This window comes from Sceloporus occidentalis, unplaced genomic scaffold (assembly GCF_023333645.1).
Source record: "Sceloporus occidentalis isolate IW3139 unplaced genomic scaffold, rSceOcc1.0.p SCAF_91, whole genome shotgun sequence".
Lineage (NCBI taxonomy): Eukaryota > Metazoa > Chordata > Lepidosauria > Squamata > Phrynosomatidae > Sceloporus > Sceloporus occidentalis.
The window spans coordinates 4,038,934-4,058,608 of record NW_028317071.1 but is presented as its reverse complement, the minus strand read 5'-3'; the positions used below and the strand labels follow the sequence as shown (position 1 = coordinate 4,058,608).

The following is a 19,675-nucleotide window of genomic DNA, read 5'->3' as shown; positions in this document are numbered from 1 at the left end:
TTTTCTCTTTTCTATGCTAGAAAGCTGACTCTCCAGGGAAGGAGTGGGGAACCTCCTAGATGTCTGGGCCTACGCCTCCTGTCTCAGCACCTCAGTTCCCAACACGATGTGCATTTTAGTCCCAAATACCTAGTTCCTCTTTCCTGTGTTGGTGTAGGAAAGGCTGGAAGGAGGAAGCTGGACGGTCTTTCCCACCTTGCTACCCAAAAGTCTGCTGGACTGAGGATGGCAGCAGCTTGACCCTGGGAGTTTCATGCACTTGCTCACTGAGCTTTTAACACAACACACTCTGAATTCCTGACCAAGGCCTCTCAGTCTGTTTGGGTTCCACCAAAGTACCTTACCAGCACTCTTTTCTTGACATCCTCCATGCCGTAATGGTCCTCCTCCAGGACGGCCTGGGCATGGACAAGATCCAAGTTCTCCTCGCTGCATTTGCCCCATGGGATGGATGTCAGCCAGTCCAAGTAGTTACGGGTGACACTGGGAGAATCAACACCTACATCAGCCCACGGTGAGCTTCCTCCATTTTGCTCATGAGGAAAAGTAATTCTTTGCAGGCAGCTGCCGGACCAGCTGTGTCTTGGCCCTAAGCCACCTCCCCACCCCCAAACTCACTTGAACTCAGAGGAATGGTTGTCCAGGAGCCCCAGCTTGTTCAGCTCCTCATCAATCACCTCCATGACGTGCTGGGGGACCACCAGCTCCTTCAGGCGCTCTCGGAACTTCTCCTCAATGGCGTCTTTGTCCTCCTTCTCCAGACCCAGCTCCTTCTTGATGATCTTCAGCTGCTCTTGCAGGAGGTACTTGCGGTGTGTCTGCTTGATCTTCTCCTCCACCTGTCCCCAAGAGGGAGGGCAAAAGCTTTGAGCAGCAGCTGGGGGGATGCTGCTTTGTATGCCCACCCTTGGTCCCTTCCTCAATGCCCACATAGGACCCCAAACCCACCCTGCACTGCTCAGAAAGACTATGGGAAAGCAGCAGAAAAGCTCAAGATTTGCACACACACAGAGAGAATCAAATGGAGATGACAGTAAAGATTTGTTTCAGAGTGAGAGAAGGGCACAAAGATGGCGGAGGGAATGTGCAAACATTGTGCAGCGAGTGGCAAAGGGATAAAATATATTTCCCTCTTTCCATGGTGACATAAGAAACCTCCCACAGAAACTGGGCAGTCTATCCAGAGCATGTGGATCCATCCAGCCTGCAATTTGTGACGGGAGGGAAGCTTCTTTCTGCTTCTAGGAGTAGGCAAAGGACAGGAGGACAATTCTGATCAGGGGACACAGCAAAGACAAAGTCTGAATGGCCCCTTCTACTCACATCCTGCTCCCACCATGCCAAACTCAGTGCTAGCCATTTATTTTGTGTAAGAAGCCTGCCTGAAGGGTCAGCAGGAAGGAGAGATTTTATCCATGGGGCATTCTGAGAACCGTGTTTTTTGCCAGGTGTTGCTTGTTCTGTCCTCACAGCCAAAAAGAACAATTATGATATTGGAGGCCATTGGGGTGCACTCAATTCCTGTTTCCACAAGGGCCCCCAAGTCTTGATAGGATGGTTTCCCCCCTCCCCAACCCTCTAACCTCTCGCCCAAGGCGCTGCTGAAGCTTGCTGAGCTCATATTCCTTCTTCAGCAGTGAGAGTGCTTTGTAGAGGCGTTTTGGAATCTGGGAGGCAAGGAATCAGAAAGGAAACAGTCAACTCTGGGGGCAAGAGAGCCAACAGAATGGAGGGACGAGGGTGTTAAACCCTTGGATGCCACTTCTCTTTTCCCCCATCTGCTTACATTTGTCTCTTCCAGAATGTCCTGCAGTTCATGTGATTCAGCCCCTGTCAACGCAGCTCCCATGTCGCTCAAGTAGATAGGGTTGTCGACCACCCTCTGTCCTGCCTGCATCATCTGGAGCACCGATTCTCTACAAAGCGGAGACACAAATCAGAGTACAGCTTGTCTTGTCCTTCAAATGACCCCATGCCCCCCAATTTACAACCTGGATGTAGAGCTACACACTGTCCTTGAATTGACTAAACACTCACTAGTCAATCACTCACTAAGAGCCAAATGACTGGAACTCCAGGTCATTACAGAAATAGGTTCAGAGGATTGTGTGAGGAGGGATCAGGGGAGAAACAATAGAGGAAAACGTACCTGTAAAGAGGGTTCAAGGCAATGATGTCCCGGATCGTCTTGACAATTTCTGCCGTCAGAGCCTGCGCACAAATGCACCGAGGACACAATCAGAGGGAGGGAGCTGGGGAGAACAGAAGGCACTCCTCTGGGAATGATGCTCCATAGTGTGGTTTAAAAGAGGACCTCTGAGAGAATCTTTCAGGCCAGGAGGAGGGGAAACACCTGCCCTCGGGGGGTCCCAGGTCCATCTTCAGGACTTTCCCAGGTTGCCACCCTTCCCCCAACTCCATTGATTTCCTGTCCTAAGGCTTCACTAATGCCAAGAACAGCTTGAAGCTAAAAGAAAGGCTGGCATTTTTAGTCTGGCCCATTTTGCCTTTGGCCCTGCCCATCCCTAGGATGTGCTCCACCCACCCCACCCTGCCAAGGACTTCCCCAACATCCAGGCTCATGTCTCCAAATTCTGGATAATGAAGGGGTCTTCATTATCCCCACCACCTGCTGTCCCCCAGCTCTTCTGGGTCGCCTTGCTTACCTTGACTTCTTCGTTGACCTGGAAGTCCTCATGGACCACGTTGTCAACTTCCACCATGAGCACCTCATCCAAAGGGCCCTCCGAGGGCTCCAGCACCATTTCTCCTGGAGCTTGGTCTTGTATCTCCAGCTGCTCCCCTGCCTCCCGCCTGGAACGCTTTGGCTTCCGTCGGCTCTTGGGCTTGGTCTCGGCCTCTTCAGCCTCCACCTCCAACTGTTTGTTGATACGGATCCTGAAGCCAACAAGAGAGAGAAGAAATTGCCTCAGAAGAGCAAAAGGCTGGAGAAAGACTCTGATCAGAGGGGAGGGCCCGAGGATGGGTGGGGAAGATTGACATGAAGGTGCTGATCTGGAAAGCTGCTCTACTCACTTATGGCATCCATTTTAAGTCAATGCCTCTCCTAAGAAGCCCTGCAGAAGGGATTCTCACAAACACAGCTGGAGGTAGAACATATATGTTGAGATGGAGGAACACTAGAAACTAATTCAACACTGCAGTTTGTGGATATCAGTCCCTAACATCAGAACCAAGTTTGTTTTCATCTGATTGCCAGCACACTCTCTTCAGAAGAGATATAGGAAAATGCAAGGCTTCTCTACCCAAACAACAATGCTCTAGTTTTCCTCTCTCTGTGTGGCTTTCTCCTTTTCTTTCCTCCAGGGAGAAGAGGGAGTTGTGGAGCTCGGGCTGCATTTACCTTCGGTGCCCCATGACGATCATACGCAGCCTGTCACCAAGATCCTGCATCTCGTGGATTTGGACAAAAGTCCCTGTCTGGTATATCTCGTTTAGGTTCTCCACAACATCTGATTCATTGCTGGGAAGAGACATGATAGCTATGTTTAAATATTTGAAAGCATGTCACATGGAAGAAAGAGCAAGCTTGTTTTCTGATGCTCCAGAGAGCAGGACTTAGAGCAACCGTCTCAGGGTTCAACTCATGCACAACCAATGCATACATATAGTGACAGCAAACAGACAGCCTCAGCACATACACACACTATGCTTGGGTATCACAAAGGGGACATACTTTGTTTCTGTGAATTTGGGGTATAAGGAAAACCCGGAAGACTTAAAATGGATCCTACTAAATGCGCTCCCAGAGCTGTAGGGGAGAAAGGAAGGGAAGGACGCTCTGCATTGCACCCCAGCATCATGCTGGATTTAACTCTCCTCTAGCTATGGGTCTATTGACTACCATTACCTGGGCAAAGGCCATATGCCCTCATTTTAAGTCACACTATATTATCCAGAAAAACCACACAGGTGGTTTTACATTTTGAAGGGGAAAAATACAGTGTCTCTCCTTCCATTTGCTCAAACCTATGCTGTTGTCCTTCAGGAAAACACACTAAGAAGCATAAGGAACAGAGCTACAACTTACTTGTCATCCTTCTTGAGAAAGACGCCTGCGTATGGCTGGGCAAGACTGACTTTTCTCCTCAGCAGCTCAACTAATTTCTTGTTTTTCACCTAAGAATATAGACATGTTCATGAGACAGACTCAAAGGAGGTTTTCATCAAGAGAAGGTAAGCCTTGACTCAGCTGAGTTCTAGCCACAACATCCCAGTAATGACCTTATTCAAAAAAATAAGCTTCGGGTTGTTATTTCCTTGGAAGATGCTTATTGGCAAAAGAATAAAGAAATAAACACTTCATGCTACACAGAATTAACTTGTTGAACTCACTACCAAAAGGGCATGAAGAAGGCTTCATGGAGTTCACAGATGTTAAGGTTCAGAATTATTTTTAAATGGATAGAGGAGTGTTTCCCCCTCCAAAATCTCCCCTACGACGGGGGCGGGGGGATGGATTTTAGCATTTTATTTCATTTATTATGTATTTCTATATATGCACATACCTTATTATTGTTGACTAGCCTTTATTAACCCCAGATCGGTTTCTAATATGGTTAGGACTGAAAGGGTCGTTTAGCTGTTGTAGAATTAACAACATCCTCAAAGTTTTGGTTCAGAAGTATTATCTGGGATATTCTGCCCAACAGATCCCTGCTGCATCACAGTAGAATGAACTTTGCAAGATACTGTAACTTCTCTTTGGTTCTCATCTATATCAGATTCCTATCTCTTCTGCAGCACATGAAAGAAATTGGTTTACCTCTGGAAATACCCACATTACATCAAGAAATAAATAGATATGCAGAAGAGTACAGAAGGCTGCCTCAATTAGGGCAAACCTTCATTTTTTAGACATACATGAATATAATAAAACTGAATCCAAAAAAGAAAACAGTGGGGCCAAAAACTCAGAAAATGTGGCTAAGACAAAAATTCTGGATTTATGTGTAATATTAAGCTAAGTTGCGGTTTGCTGAATCCTGGCTTCTATTTGACCCGAGTTGGTCCACCACAATTAGCTACAGAGCCTGATCACCTCCTTAAAAGAGAAGGACCAGCTAAACAAACTATGGACTAAAGATCTGTAGTTTGTTTAATGTAACAAGTGAAACTGGCAGCAGATGGTGCTGTGATGAATTTCCTCCCACAATAAGCCAGAGAAACAAACCTGGAATTATCTCTGGCTTGAGAAGAGGAACAAGCTCAGGGGCTAGACCAGGGGTAGGCAACCTGCGTCCCGTGGGCCAGATGCGGCCCGGCAAGGCCTTGGGACTGGCTCCAGCCCGGTCCTGCTGCCGATTGCTGCCGGAGCCTTTTGCCTCTTGCATGAGGGCGTGGGGCCTTTGGCCTATCAGGAGGAGGCGGGCAAGGGGGGGCAAACGGCAGGCAAGGGGGGCAAGCGGCGGGCAAGGGGGGCAATTGTCTATAGAAGCCTCCAAAACATTCATTTATATTAACATTTTTTTAAAAAATCAGCAAATTTTTAGCGTGTCCTCCATTTTTCAAAGTGTCCTCCATTTGAAAATTTTGTCCTACATTTGTCCTGGTTTATTTATTTATTTATTAAAAATTATTTTATTATTTATTATTTGGCTTCGGCCCCTGTTGTCTGAGGGACAGCAACCCGGCCCCCGGCTCAAAAAGGTTGCCTACCCCTGGGCTAGACACTGCCAAGTTATCACACTGTACTAAAAATTGCAAATGGGAGGAAATGGGTATCAGAAACCAGCACTCACACTTGTCCTCTGTAGGCTCAGGTTCCCTCCAAATTGGAGCCCCCTCATGTGTCAGCCCCCTTGGGGGCCATTTGGGAGAAAGGCAGAACATCATTAAATAAGCAAAAATGCACTGCAAATTTCCTAGAAGAACCTTGGAACCAGAGCTAGGCCTCGCTCACCACCCCTTTTGTTTGTGTGGGAATCAAAGAGGAATTGATGGTAGGAAGGCCTTTTGTGACGTCCTACAGAACCTCTGGAGAACATTCCATTCACTCTTCATTTTGCCCTTTTTAGCAGTGTCAAAAATATCTGAAATCACATCCTCCGCAGTTCAAGGAAAGAGAAGGGTCAGGCTACAGTTTCTGCAAACAAATAGTTTGGTGGCCTTTCTACAAAGGGTAACCTTGGCAAGCAAGGCAGCCTTGGCATGCTTTTGCAGGGTGAAGGGGGATGAACATCCAGGTTTTTTCCAAAGGGAGCACAAAAACCAAGAGACCCTTCTGGAGTTTGATGAAGCCACGCTTTTGCCAGGAAATGACAGTTTTGACTTTTGCATTCAAACCATTTAGAGGTTTTTCCTCCAGTAATGAAATGGAGATGATGAAACAGTGAAATCCCAGCAAATGACTATCTTGTGAGTCACATTCTGAAGCCAAAGAGATAACCAGAAATATGTAAGTGTGCCTTTCCCTCCTTGTTTCTGAGGGTCATGGGGAACATCCATATTACACACAAAAACAGTTTTCAGTCCGTATTAAGACCACTATGGCTCCTCCAACTATGAAACAAGCAATAAAGATTAACCATCCTCCCAGCTGAGTCCTCTCTTTAATTGAAGAATATGTCATTTTCTGAAAGGAACAACTTGACACATTATGTTGACTGAGCCAAAATAATTTGGACAAAAGAGAGCTAAAAACAGCCAGCAGTTCTGGTGTATCCTTGAGGGGAGGAAATGCAAACTCCAAATTACCAAGGCCACAGCGGCAAGCTTCGCAGACGGAGAAAAAAACAAGACCAAGATTTACAACTGGGTTCAAGGGCCGAGCCTCAAAAAGCAAACTCGGATCTACTATGGATACACAAGGCAAGCAAAAAGTGCTGGCTAAATTAATACAGTAATGAGACCCTGTTATTCAGGGTCCTTGTATTTTAACAGTGGAAAATGCAAGAATGGTTTCCTTTCAGCAACAAGCAGGAGGTCAGCAACAGAACAGTTGCTTTCAAGTGACTACAATGTCCATAATCCCCATTTTCCCCTTTTTTACTGCTGCTTTCAGAATCCCTCACCTTCTTAGACTGCAACCCAGAGGCCCAGGGGAGTGAGGTCCCCAATGCCTTCCTTGCCACCTGTCCAGGCCCCTCTCCCACAGCTTGATGTTCTTGTTACTTGTGTCCTTTGTGTGAGACTTGCGTACTCTAACCAAACACAGACAACCACTATTGTAAAACAAAAAATTATTGTGGAAAAAGTAGAAATACATGGGATCACGTTTTTGCTGAATCTGAAGAACTCCCAAGAGAAGCCACACTTTAAAACCCCCCCGAGCCCCACCTTTTTTTCCTGTTCAGCCCAAATAGTTACTCCCAGTCCCCCTCCTTCACCACAGAGGAGGGAATTCTACATCAAAGCTGTCCTAGCGAAAGCGCCATTTGGTTCCTAGTCTCTGCTGCCTTGAGAGATCTATAGATACCAGAATAGAGGGTATCTGTTAAACATCACTCCATCATAAAACTGCCTGCCTGGCGTGAATTGTTTGCTGCTCTCAGCTGACAGATCCAGATATGTGATCATCCTGAGCATAGCCCATGGTGGCAGCAGCTCCTTCCCAGAATGCCTTTCCCTGAGAGGTTTAGATACAGGTGTTGTTGACCTAAGATCCATCATGTCTGTCTGTCTATCTATCTATCTATCTATCTGTAAGAGCTTACCCACTGGCCTTCCCTTCTGCAACCTCCCTCGTGTCTAGAAACTATCCCTAATTATCTCACTAACTTATACAATCCCCATGGCAGAATACACACTGAATCACTGCATGATGGTGGATTCTGACACTTTGAGCAGTTCTTTGGAGGGGAAATTGTGTCCTATGAGCTGCCTTTTGGAGGGGAAAGCAAGACATAGATACAACAAAAACAACAACAACATATGTATCTGAGGAAGAAGATTTAAGTCTAGGAAAGCTCATGCTGCCAACTTCTTTCTCTCAGTTAGTCTCAAAGGTGCTACAAGATCTCTCTACATACTGATTCTACAGACTAACGCTGCTATATCTTTGAACTGAACAACAATAATACCAATAATAATGTGAGCCAGTGTGGTGTAGTGCTTTGAGTGTTGGATTGAGACTGTGGTGACCAGGGTTTAATATTTGGCTCGGGCATGGAAATCCCCTGGGTGACCCTGGGCAAGTCACACTCTCTCAACCTCAGAGGATGACAATGGCAAACCCCTCTGAACCAATCTAAACCAAAAAAAAACCAGTGATAGGTTCACCTTAGGGACTCCATAAGTCGGAAATGATTTGGAAGCACACAACAACAACAACATACACAACATGTTCGGGAGCCAAAATGTTATGAGGCAGGCCCAGTCTGCACTGTAGAAATAATGCAGCTTGACACTGCTTTAATTGCCATGGCTCAAGAATATGGAATTTGTTGTTTTGCAAGAGCCTACCTAGTGTTGGAGAGCTGGACTACAACTCTGGAGACCAAGGTTTGAATCCCAGCTCAGCCACAGAAACCCACTGGATGACACTGGGCAAGTCACACTGTCTCAGCCTCAGGCGATAACAATGGCAAACTCCCTCTGAAGAAATGTGCCAAGAAAACTCCCATAATCGGGTCACCATAAGTGGGAAATGACTTGAAGGCACATAACACACACACACAAAGCCATCATGGGCACATCACATTCTCTCAGCCTCAGGGGAAGGCGAATAGAAAGACACTTGCCAAGAGAAGCCCTATGACAGTCGGAAACTATTTGAAGGTGCTGGATTTGATTGGGAATTTTACCTTCTTATGCTCAGGAGCTGAAAATTATAGTACTGCAATGTATTGAGATCAAAGGTTGCCAGGATGATGGGATTCAGGTCATGTCAAATCCTCTGCTTTGGAACGTAAAACCATTTGGAAATGGCTCCTAACTCAAGATTCTAACCCAAATAAAGGAAGTACTGCAAGAGACACTTTGGGGGCAATGAGACTAAATATATAGTTACTTTGACTGAGGGATACCCCACGAAGGACAGAGACGCTTGTATGAATAACCAATGGATGTAAAGAGGTGTATATGTTGATCATTTCATTCGCAACCAGTGAAATGTGAATTGTAGTTTTTGTTGTTCAAAGTACCATAAAAAGGGTTGGTTCACTTTGGAACGGGGGGGGGGGGGGGCAGTAATTTGGAAGTGTTTTCCTTTGGGGACACTGCAGCAAAACTAAACGATGGCTGCATCCGGACTGGAGAAATAACCCGGTTTGGTACCACTTTAACATCTCTGGCTCAGGGCTGTGGAATTCTGGGAGCTGGAGTTTGTTGTGGGGCCTTCCTTCCTTAAGCTCCGCTCCGCTCTGGGCCCACAACAAACTCCAGCTCCCAGAATTCCACAGCCCTGAGCCAGACAAAGAGTTAAAGCGGTACCAAACCGGGTTATTTCTTCAGTCCCGATGCAGCCGATGTTTCCTTTCCCAACGTAGCAGCCCTGCATCCCTTTGGCCGTCCCCTCCGCTTTCCCGGCCTTCCCTCACCTCGAGGATCTTGATGAAGCGGGGGAAGACCGGGTTCCGGGCGACAGCGATAAGGGGCACCTGCGGGACGTGTTCGGGAACCATGAGGGGCGCCAGCGCCGTCACCACCGGAGGCCCGCCGGAGTCCGACCCTGGGCCGCCCCCTCCGCCGCCTTCTTCACCGGAGCCGGGAAGGCCGCCTCCCTCGGAGCCCTCCAGCCCTTCGCCGGAGGAACCCCCGCCACTGCCGCCGCGGAGAAGAAGGAAGCGGGGCGGAGAGGCTGCTGCTGCTGGAGGCGCCCACCAGCCCCACCGAGGCGCCGCCGCCGCCGAGGGAAGAGGCCTCCCTGGAGAGTAGAGGCGGCCCCGCCAGGTCCTCGGCGGGGAGGCTGCGGAAGACAGAGGCGGTCGGCCATGGCAGCGCCACAGAAGCCGCACCGACCGCGCCGCCGCCATCTTGCCGGCGCGCGGAAGTGACGCCATCGCGGAGCGCCCGCAAGCACACCATACAGCGCGGGAAAGAGAGAGATCACTTTTACTATCGCTACTTCCGGCAGAGTGGCCGGCAGTGATTCATGACTACGCATGCGCGACGCTGAGGCGGCCGTCCCACAGCATCGCGCATGCGCAGTGCTAATAATGTAAAAACCCCACCATAGCGCATGCGCAACATGACATCGCGTGAGCTTTTTATTGCCCAGCTAGAAGAGTCTCTTGTCCCTTGGAATTGTGGAAGTTGTAGTCCAAAAATTAATAAGCAAAAAAGGAACGTACCCCAGTTCTACTCCCAGAATTTCCCTTCCTCCAACCAAAAGCGACTTTTGTATTTTATGCTATTACGGGATAAATTGATAAATTGCCCTCCCTTCAGCCACCATCTGGAAGGGGAGAGAGGCAGGCGAGCTCCACCAGGCCTGCCTGAAAGAAGCAGAGCCCTCCCTCCGGTCCATCTGCCTTGGTCCATGCCTCAGAGGGAGAGAAGAATGCTGGACCTGATCCCCTTCCCCCTAACCATTCCCTTCTCCTTTTGTGTCGTGTCTTTTAGATTGTAAGCCTGCGGGCAGGAAACTGTCTGGTTAAAAATAATAATAAATGTAAGCCACCCTGATAGCCATTAGGGCTGAAGGGCGGGATATAAATACCTAAATAAATAAAATAAAAATAAAATAAATCATTTATTAGTAAATAAATGTATTTATGTATTTTATGTATTATGCATTTATGTATTATTATTAATTTTTATTATTTATGAATTATGTATTAAAGGAATTTGTGTTGTTTTCTCTTATATATATATTTCTACTGTTATTAATGTATTTTGTGATTGTAATCTGCCTCGATCCTTTGCGACGGGTGGGCTATAAATATTATTATTATTATTATTATTATTATTAACCTTTATTTATAAAGCGCTGTAAATTGACACAGCGCTGTACATATAATCTTTTAGTCAGACGGTTCCCTGTGCTCAGGCTTAAATACATTTATTATTATTATTTAAATAAATGTACTAAATTTATTGCATTCATTGGCTGAAACCCTCTTTAAAGCATTGTTGCTATTGGGTAAAATCAGAAAAGCCAAAGCGCAGAATGAACTCAGGCTTGCTAGAGAGGTTAAGAACAACAAAAAAGGCTTTTTTGGATATGTCCTCAGCAAAAGGAAGAAGAAGGAAACGGTAGGGCCACTGCGTGCAGAAGATGGCAAAATGCTAACAGAAGACAGAGAAAAGGCAGAATTACTCAACACCTTCTTTGCCTCAGTCTTCTCAGAAAAGGAAAAGGGAGCTCAACCTGAGGATAATGGAGCAGAGGACAGAATAGGGGAATTTCAGCACAGAATAAGTAAAGAGATAGTAGAGGAATACCTTGTTAATCTAAATGAATTTAAATCTCCAGGACCAGATGAACTACATCCAAGAGTATTAAAAGAACTGGCAAAAGTAATATTGGAGCCATTAGCAATAATAGTCTTTGAGAACTCCTGGAGAACAGGAGAGATCCCAGCAGACTGGAGGAGGGCCAGCGTTGTCCCCATCTTTAAAAAGGGGGGAAAAGAGGACCCCAACAATTATCGTCCAGTTAGTCTGACATCAATCCCAGGAAAGATTCTAGAGCAGATCATTAAACAGAGAGTCTGTGAACATCTAGAAGGCAATGCCATAATCACAAAAAGTCAACACAGGTTTCAGAGAAAGAAGTCATGCCAGACAAACCTCATCTCTTTCTTTGATAAAATGACCAACTTGTTAGATGAAGGGAATGCTGTGGATATAGTATATCTTGATTTCAGTAAGGCCTTTGACAAGGTTTCCCCTGACATTCTTGCAAACAAGCTTGTAAAATGTGGGCTAGACAAGGCAACTGTTATATGGATTTGCAACTGGTTGACCGGCCGAACCCAAAGGATGCTCAACAATGGCTCCTTTTCATCCTGGAGAGAAGTGACCAGTGGGGTGTCCAGTGGGGCTCTGTCCTGGGCCCAGTGTTATTCAACATCTTTATCAGTGACTTCAAGGACAGAATTGGAGGCATACTTATCAAATGTGCAGATAACACCAAATTAGGAGGAATAGCTAATACTCCAGAGGACAGAATCAACATTCAAAATGACCTGAATAGACTAGAAAGCTGGGCCAAAGCTAACAAAATGAACTTCAATACGGAGAAATGTAAGGTACTGCACTTAGGGCGGAAAAATTAAATGCACAGATAAAGGATTATGGGGGACACTTGACTGAATAAAACTATGTGTGAAAGGGATCTGGGAGTCCAAGTAGAGCACAAGTTGAACATGAGTCAACAGTGCAATGCGGCAGTTAACAAGGCCAATACAATTTTGGACTGCATCAATAGAAGTATAGTGTCTAGATCAAGGGGAGTAACAGTCCAACAGTATTCTGCTCTGGTCAGGCCCCACCTGGAATACTGTGTCCAGTTCTGGTTACCACACTTAAAAAAGCACATTGAGAAACTGGAGCCACGTGTCCAAAGGAGGGCAACTAAAATGGAGAAGGGTCTGGAAACTATGAAGCCCTATGAGGAAGGGCTTAAGGAGCTGGGGATGTTTAGCCTGGAGAAGAGAAGGTTAAGAGGTGATACTTAAAGGGATGCCATATTGAGGAGGGAGCAAGCTTGTTTTCTGCTGCTCCTGAGAATAGGACCCAATGGAGCAATGCATGCAACTCCAGGGAAAGAGATTCCACCTCAACATTAGGACAAACTTCCTTACAGTAAGGGCTGTTTGACAGAGGAACACACTCCTTTCTCGGAGATTATGGTGGAGTCTCCTTCCTTGGAGGTTGTCTTTAAACAGAGGCTGGATGACCATCTGTCAATAGGGATGCTTTGAGTGAGAGTTTCTGCATGGCAGAATGGGGTTGGACTGGATGGGCCTATGAGGAAGGGCTTAAGGAGCTGGGGATGTTTAGCCTGGAGAAGAGAAGGTTAAGAGGTGATACTTAAAGGGATGCCATATTGAGGAGGGAGCAAGCTTGTTTTCTGCTGCTCCAGAGACTAGGACCCAATGGAGCAATGGATGCAAGCTCCAGGAAAAGAGATTCCAGCTCAACATTAGGAAGAACCTCCTGAGAGTAAGTGCTGTTTGACAGACAAACACACTCCTTCTTCAGAGATTATGAAGGAGTCTCCTTCCCTGGAGGTCTTTAAAAAGAGGCTGGATGGCCATCTGTCAATGGGGATGCTTTGATTAAGAGTTCCTGCATGGCAGAAGAAGGGGGTTGGACTGGATCAGGGCCCTTCTTGGGGTCTCTTCCAACTCTACGACTCTATGATTCTATATAGAACAATATGTTTCAACTAAAATTACAAAAATATTTCATACAAAACCATATCGCAGTTTCCCATCCTCTATTCCAATTAATCTAATCTGTTTACTGCAATTCCCATGCAGGCTTTAGCCTCAAAGTCTAATCCAGTTTAGATGCTTTCACAGCAAACCTAGCAGTGTTGAACATGACAGATTTAGTGGGATTAGCTGACAAGTAAGTGATTTACAAGGTCTAAACTTCTCTTCAGAAGCTTATCTCTTGGGGTTTTATATATCTTTCAATGTAGCATATAGTTTATGATGTCTTCAATATCCCCACTTCCAAAAATGCAAATACGCTGCTCCTTGGGAATCTTTTTATATTTCCCTTCAATGTAGTTGGTTTTCATTGTCTGGAATCGTATGGCTATAAATGCCCTACGAAGAAGAGGTTGAGTTATTTCTGATCAATATTTTTCCTCTCTAAAGAGAAAGTAGAAGGGAACTTTGAAGCTCGAAGGACATTAATATCCCACAGAGCATGTTGCTCTTGCATCCCTTCTTTGGTGAGTTTCCTACTATGCTGTATATCACCAGATTTTAGAATGATAGGCTCAAGGTCAAATTTCACCTCTGAAGAGACTTGCCAAGAAAACTCCGTGATCTGGCCTTACGGTTGCTGTAAGTTGGAAACAACTGAAAGGCACACAACAACAACCACAACATTTCCCTTTCTTGTGAGCCCTACTCTTTCCAAAAAGTCTTCCTATCAGATCCAAGATGGCAGTTTAAGGAAAGGCATGAGGGACAAGGAAGGCAGGCTGGTTCTTCTTCAGTCCCTTTCTCCTGCCTCGGATGCCTGCAGGCAATTGGCAACACCTGGGATGTGTGAAGCCTGTCTGGGCCACGTGGCACACTTGGCCTGGAAATGACATGGATGTGGCCACTAGGTGGGACTGCCAAAGAGGGAACTCTAGTTCAAGTGGCAGCAGGTGTGCATGAGTCAGCATTTGGCAGCTGTGCATCATGGGACTTCTGATGCAACATTCGGAGGAACGTCCTTGGAGATTGCGGCGGAGTCTCCTTCCTTGGAGGCTGGCTTGAAGCAGAGGCTGGATGGCCATCTCTCAATGGGGATGCTTTGACTGGGAGTTCCTGCAGGGCAGAATAAAGGGGCCGGACTGGATCAGGGCCCTTTTTTGGGTCTCTTCCAAGTCTAGGATCCTGTGATTCTGTTTCTAAACTGCAAATCCCAGGATGCCAGAGCAGCTAAAATGGAACCATAGCGCTATGACTAGGGTTGCCATAAAGGAGGACCTCCAAACCGGGGGAAATGTAGGACAAAATTCTGAAATGTAGGACACTAAAAAAAGTGTCCTACGTTTCAGAATTAAAACGCTGGCGGCCTAGTGCCCTCCTTCCCGGCCTCTGCAGAGGCTTCGGTCTCCTCAGAGGCCGGGAAGGAAGGCGCGGGGCCGCTGGCGATCACCAGGGCCTGTCCTCCTTCTTGGCTCCCACGGAGGCCAGGAAGGAAGGCGCGGGGCCGCCGGCGATCGCCAGGGCCTGTCCTCCTTCTTGGCTCCCACGGAGGCCAGGAAGGAAGGTGCGGGGCTGCAGGGAGGCAGGGAGGCTGCCGCGGCTGCGCACAGGAGGCACCGCCTCCCCCTTCGCCTCCTCCACCCTAGGCCTCGCTGCCCTCCTCTTCCTCTGCGCGGCCATGCCAGGTGGAGGAGGAGGAGGTCAGTGAGGCCCCACGGGTTGTGGAGCAACCCCGCTGCAACCGGGCTTTTCCCGGTTTTTGGCGGCACCCGTGATGGGAGCGGGCAGGTGCCGCCAAAACTGGGAAAAACCCGGTTGCAGCCGGGTTATGGCAACCCTAGCTATGACAGACCAGTAGAGTCCAGTCCTTGGCCAGATATACTAATACGAATACTAATAGTTGTAATATTGATTGATGCCCCTGTGAGTTCTGTAAGTGACGGTGCTCTCTTTCCTTTGTCTTTTGGATTGGATTGCACTCTTCTCTGTCTCCTTATTGCTGTAACTGCCCGGATTCCTTGTGATTGGGCCCCAGGCTATCAATACATCATGATCATGAGGATGATGAGGATGATGAGGATGACCCCGCTCGCTCTCCAGCCAAGGCTCTCAAGGCGGCTTACAATGTGTCCCTTAGGCCTTGAGGCCTCCTTGGTCCAGAGGAGGCTGGCCATCCTTTGAGGATGCCCTGAGGATGCATGCCATGGCTCTCTGTGAGGCTGAGAGAGTGTCACTGACTCTCCTTCATGTCCAGCAGAGATGGGGTTCTGGCCCCGCAGAAAGGAAAGGAGGAAGGGATGCAGGAGCCATTGGCCTCCCTCTTCCATCTCTCTCTTTCTTTTATGTCAGGGGTAGGCAACCCTTTTGAGCCGGGGCCGGGTTGGTGTCCCCCCAACAACGGGGGAGGGGAGGCCGAAGCAAAAAAATAAATAATTAAATAATAATATAGGGCAACATTTTCAAATGTAGGACACATTTTTTAAAATGGAGGATGCAAAAAATTTGATGCTTTTAAAAAAATGTTAATATAAATGCATGTTTCTTAGGCATGATCAAATGGAGGACATTTGGGCATTATTCCTAGACAGATGGCAGAAAGGTTCACATGGCTATGCATATTGAACATGTCAAGGTGGTTTCACCGTTCTTGCACCAAGTGTACTTTTCAAAAGTGTGTACTTGGTCAAGGGACTGTGATTTTTCTTCACTGCGCATGAGTTTGTAAAAATCACAGCAATTTACATTGGCTGTGCCTCAGAGGCTTGCTGCTATCACTATCATCATCATTGCTATAATTGTCCAAGAAAGGCAGATTGTTAGCATTCAAAGCACCATAAATACACAGAAAATGCACTTGCATATATTTAATAATAAAAAATAATGGAAAAAAAATGAGGCAGGGGTGTATATATTTAATAATAAAATTAATGTAATAAAATAAAAAGCAATAATAAAAATTAATGTAATAAAATAAAAAGAAATAATAAAAATAATTTAAAAAAATAAAAAAGCAATAATAAAAAATAATGAAATAAAAAAACAAAAATAAGTATTTTATATTTTAAAAAATTAATAAAAAACCCAAGGCAGACCTGAAATGACTCACCTTTCCTCCTCCTCCTCCTCCTCCTCCTCCTCCTCCTCCTCCTCCTCCTCCTCCGCGCAAAGGCTCCTTGGGAAGCCCTGCGCGTGGGTGCGGAAGTGGGGCCTGCGCATGCAGGCAAGGAAAGAGGAGCCTGTACCCTTTGGCCAGCTGGCCAATGGCTGGCTGGCCAAAGGGGACGAGCTCCTGTGTCCTAGCCCCGCGCGTGGGGGGGAAAGCCTTGCTGCGGGCAGTGGCAGCGCTGGGGAGGAGGAGGAGGGCAGCGCTGCCCAAGAAGAGGAGGAGGAGGAGGAGGTGGGTTGGCGGCCAGCCGCCTGCATTAGCCTAAGCAGTGGCAGCTTTGATGGCAGCAGCGGCAGCAGGACCAGGCTGGGGCCGGTCCTGTCGCCTTGCTGGGCCGCATCCGGCCCGCAGGCCAGGGGTTGCCAACCCCTGTTTTACGTCATTCTGACTGTTTGTTTGTTTGTTTGTTGTCTTTAGGGGCAAGAGGTGTGCCTGAGACAGAGCCTGGCCCTCCTCCAGTCTTCTGGGACTTCTCCTGTTCTCCAGGAGTTCTCAAATACTATTATTGCTAATGGCTCCGATATTACATTTGCCAGTTCTGCTATCACCGGTAGATTCTGAAACAGATATAAAAACCTAGGAAGAATATTCATCTTTAGGGCCGCGATTCTCCCATAAAAAGAAAGGTGTAACTTTGACCAATTAGCCAAATCCTTCTTTATCTCTTTCTAAAGGCTGATATAGCTATTCTGAAACAAATCTATATTCCTTGACGTTAGGAAAATTCCTAGATACTTTGACTTCTTAACTACTTTATATCCTGAAATAGAACTCAATTCCAGTTGCTCTTTCATATCCATATTTTTGGTTAACAGTTCAGATTTATCCCGATTTACTCTTAATCCCGAATATTCAGAAAATATTTGCATTGTGGTGTTCAAAGCTAAGATGATATGCAATGGATCTACAATAAAACAGATAAGATCATCTGCAAATGCTCTTACTTTAAAAACATGATTCCTAATAGAAATTCATTTAATCTCAATGTTCGACCTGATATTATTCATTAACACCTCAAATGCAGCAACAAATAAGAGAGGTGACAAAGGACACCCTTGTCTCGTTCCACATTTTATCTCAAAATACTCTGTTCTTTCACCATTAATAAACTGTTGCGCTCATTGATCTTTATATATTGCGTTTATCCAAGTTAACAGGTTGTTACCCAAATTCATTTGATTCAACAATTCCTTGAGAAAGCTTCATTTGATCTTATCAAAAGCTTTCTTTTGATCAACCAATAACAAGGCTATTTTTTTTTATCAAGGTTAGTTTCACAATGTTCAATTATATTCAATACAATTCTCAAATTATCTTTTCCTTGACGTTTGGGTAAAAACCCACATTGGTCCTCGTAAATATGCTTAGTTAGAACTTCTCTCATTCTGTCAGCCAATATGCTCGTATAGATCTTATAATCAATATTCGTCAATGAGATGGGTCTAAAATTATTCACATCTTCTCTATTGTTCATATTTTTTGGGACTAAGACAATCAGGGCATCTTTCCACATCTCGGGTAAACCATTAACTAATATATCGTTGATAGTATCTTTCAGGGGCTCCACCAGCACCTCCTCCATTTTCTTATAATATATGGCTGAAAAGCCGTCCGGCCCTGGTGCTTTATTAATTTTCAGTTTCCTGATTGCTTTAGTTACTTCTTCTTTAGTTATCTCATGGTTTATTTTCGCATTTTCCTCGCCCGAAAGGAACAACTGGATTTGATTTGATAGGAATTTTTGTAGTTCTTCCCTCACATCGGGGCTTTCTTCAGTGTCCTTATATAAGTTCTGGTAGAAATTTTTAAATAAATCTTTGATAGCTTTTTGCTCAGTATATTTAATGCCATTATGAAAAATACTTGTAATCATCTTTCTTTCCCTTTGCTTCTTTAATTGTGCAGCCAATAATTTCCCAGCCTTGTTTCCCTGTTCAAACATTTTTTGTCTTACCAATAACATTTTTTCCTTATTTCTTCCACATCCAGAATTTTTAATTCTTGTTTTAAAATCAGCACTTTAGTTCTTAGATCCTTATCACCTTTCTCTTTCCATTCTCTTTCACTCTGCTCCAATTCTTCTTGTAATTTAGTCCTTTTATAAAATAATCCTTTTCGCTTAATTAGGTTTAATTTAATCAGATTCCCTCTAATCACAGCTTTGCTGGCATCCCAAATAGTTTACTTTTTCACACCTTCTGTCTCGTTCTCCTTAAAATAATATTATAAAGCTTCTTTTATCTTATTACATATTTCCTCATCATTCAGCAATCCGTATGGCAGTCTCCATTGAAAATCTTTTTTGGGTTCACAAAGCTCCATATATATTAGATTATGATCCAAGAAGGTCGTCGCGCGCGTATCCATTGATCTTATAAGCGGTAGTAGTTCTTTAGATGCCATAAACATATCGATTCTCAAAAAGGAATCATGCACTTCAGAGAAAAAAGTATAACTACTAGAATTATCATATTTATATCGCCATACGTCTTGAATATCATAGTCTTTATATAACAGAAAAAAAGCCTTTGGCAGCTTCCCCTGGTTCTTTTTTATCTTCCTTGATCCTTCACACTTCTAGTTCTGGGGCGATAACTGCATTAAAATCGCCCCTCAACAACAGATTATTGTAATGATACTCCGATATTACATTATATAAATCTTTTAAAAATTCTTCTCTATTTTCATTAGGTGCATATATCCCTAATACCAAAAAGGTAAGATTAGAAACCATCACCTCTACCGCTATATAGGAACCATTATTGTCCCTAAATATTTCTTTCGATGACCATTTCTTATTTACATAGATCATCACACCTTTTCTTCTTATCAGTGGAAGAATTATAACAAATTCCCAGTTTTGGATTTCTTAATAATCTCTCTTCTTTAGATTTAATTTTAGTTTCCTGAATACAGGTTACATCTCCTTTTAGCTTCTCCAAATAATGGAAGACCATATTCCTCTTATACTTAGAATTAATTCCTTTAACATTCAGTGAAATAACTTTAACCATTTTGCATGTCTGGTTCTCCAAAAATAAGTATTTTCCTATATATATATCTGTGCATATAACTATGCATATATATATATATAGATATAAACATATAATATTAATCCACCCCTTCCTCCCCTATTTCACTTTATTAAATCAATACTATCCTTAGAGAAACAGAATACACTTTAAAAAGATTAAAGAAAATCAACTACTTCAAAGCACTCCTT

General features: G+C 45.0%; 1 protein-coding gene across 1 annotated transcript in view; it reads right to left on the bottom strand.

Moving 5' to 3' along the window:
• The window catches only part of LOC149284580 (lon protease homolog, mitochondrial-like), a 29,544-nt gene extending 19,582 nt beyond the window's left edge, over positions 1 to 9,962 (bottom strand). The window contains exons 1-9 of the mRNA XM_089496544.1: positions 9,501 to 9,962; positions 4,052 to 4,140; positions 3,365 to 3,484; positions 2,667 to 2,898; positions 2,150 to 2,211; positions 1,787 to 1,916; positions 1,584 to 1,667; positions 619 to 839; positions 345 to 483 (exon numbers count right to left, since the gene is read on the bottom strand). Of these exons, the coding sequence (XP_089352670.1) occupies positions 345 to 483; positions 619 to 839; positions 1,584 to 1,667; positions 1,787 to 1,916; positions 2,150 to 2,211; positions 2,667 to 2,898; positions 3,365 to 3,484; positions 4,052 to 4,140; positions 9,501 to 9,962 (1,539 nt within the window). The remainder of the gene's footprint in view (positions 1 to 344; positions 484 to 618; positions 840 to 1,583; positions 1,668 to 1,786; positions 1,917 to 2,149; positions 2,212 to 2,666; positions 2,899 to 3,364; positions 3,485 to 4,051; positions 4,141 to 9,500) is intronic.
• Positions 9,963 to 19,675: the final 9,713 nt, after the last annotated feature.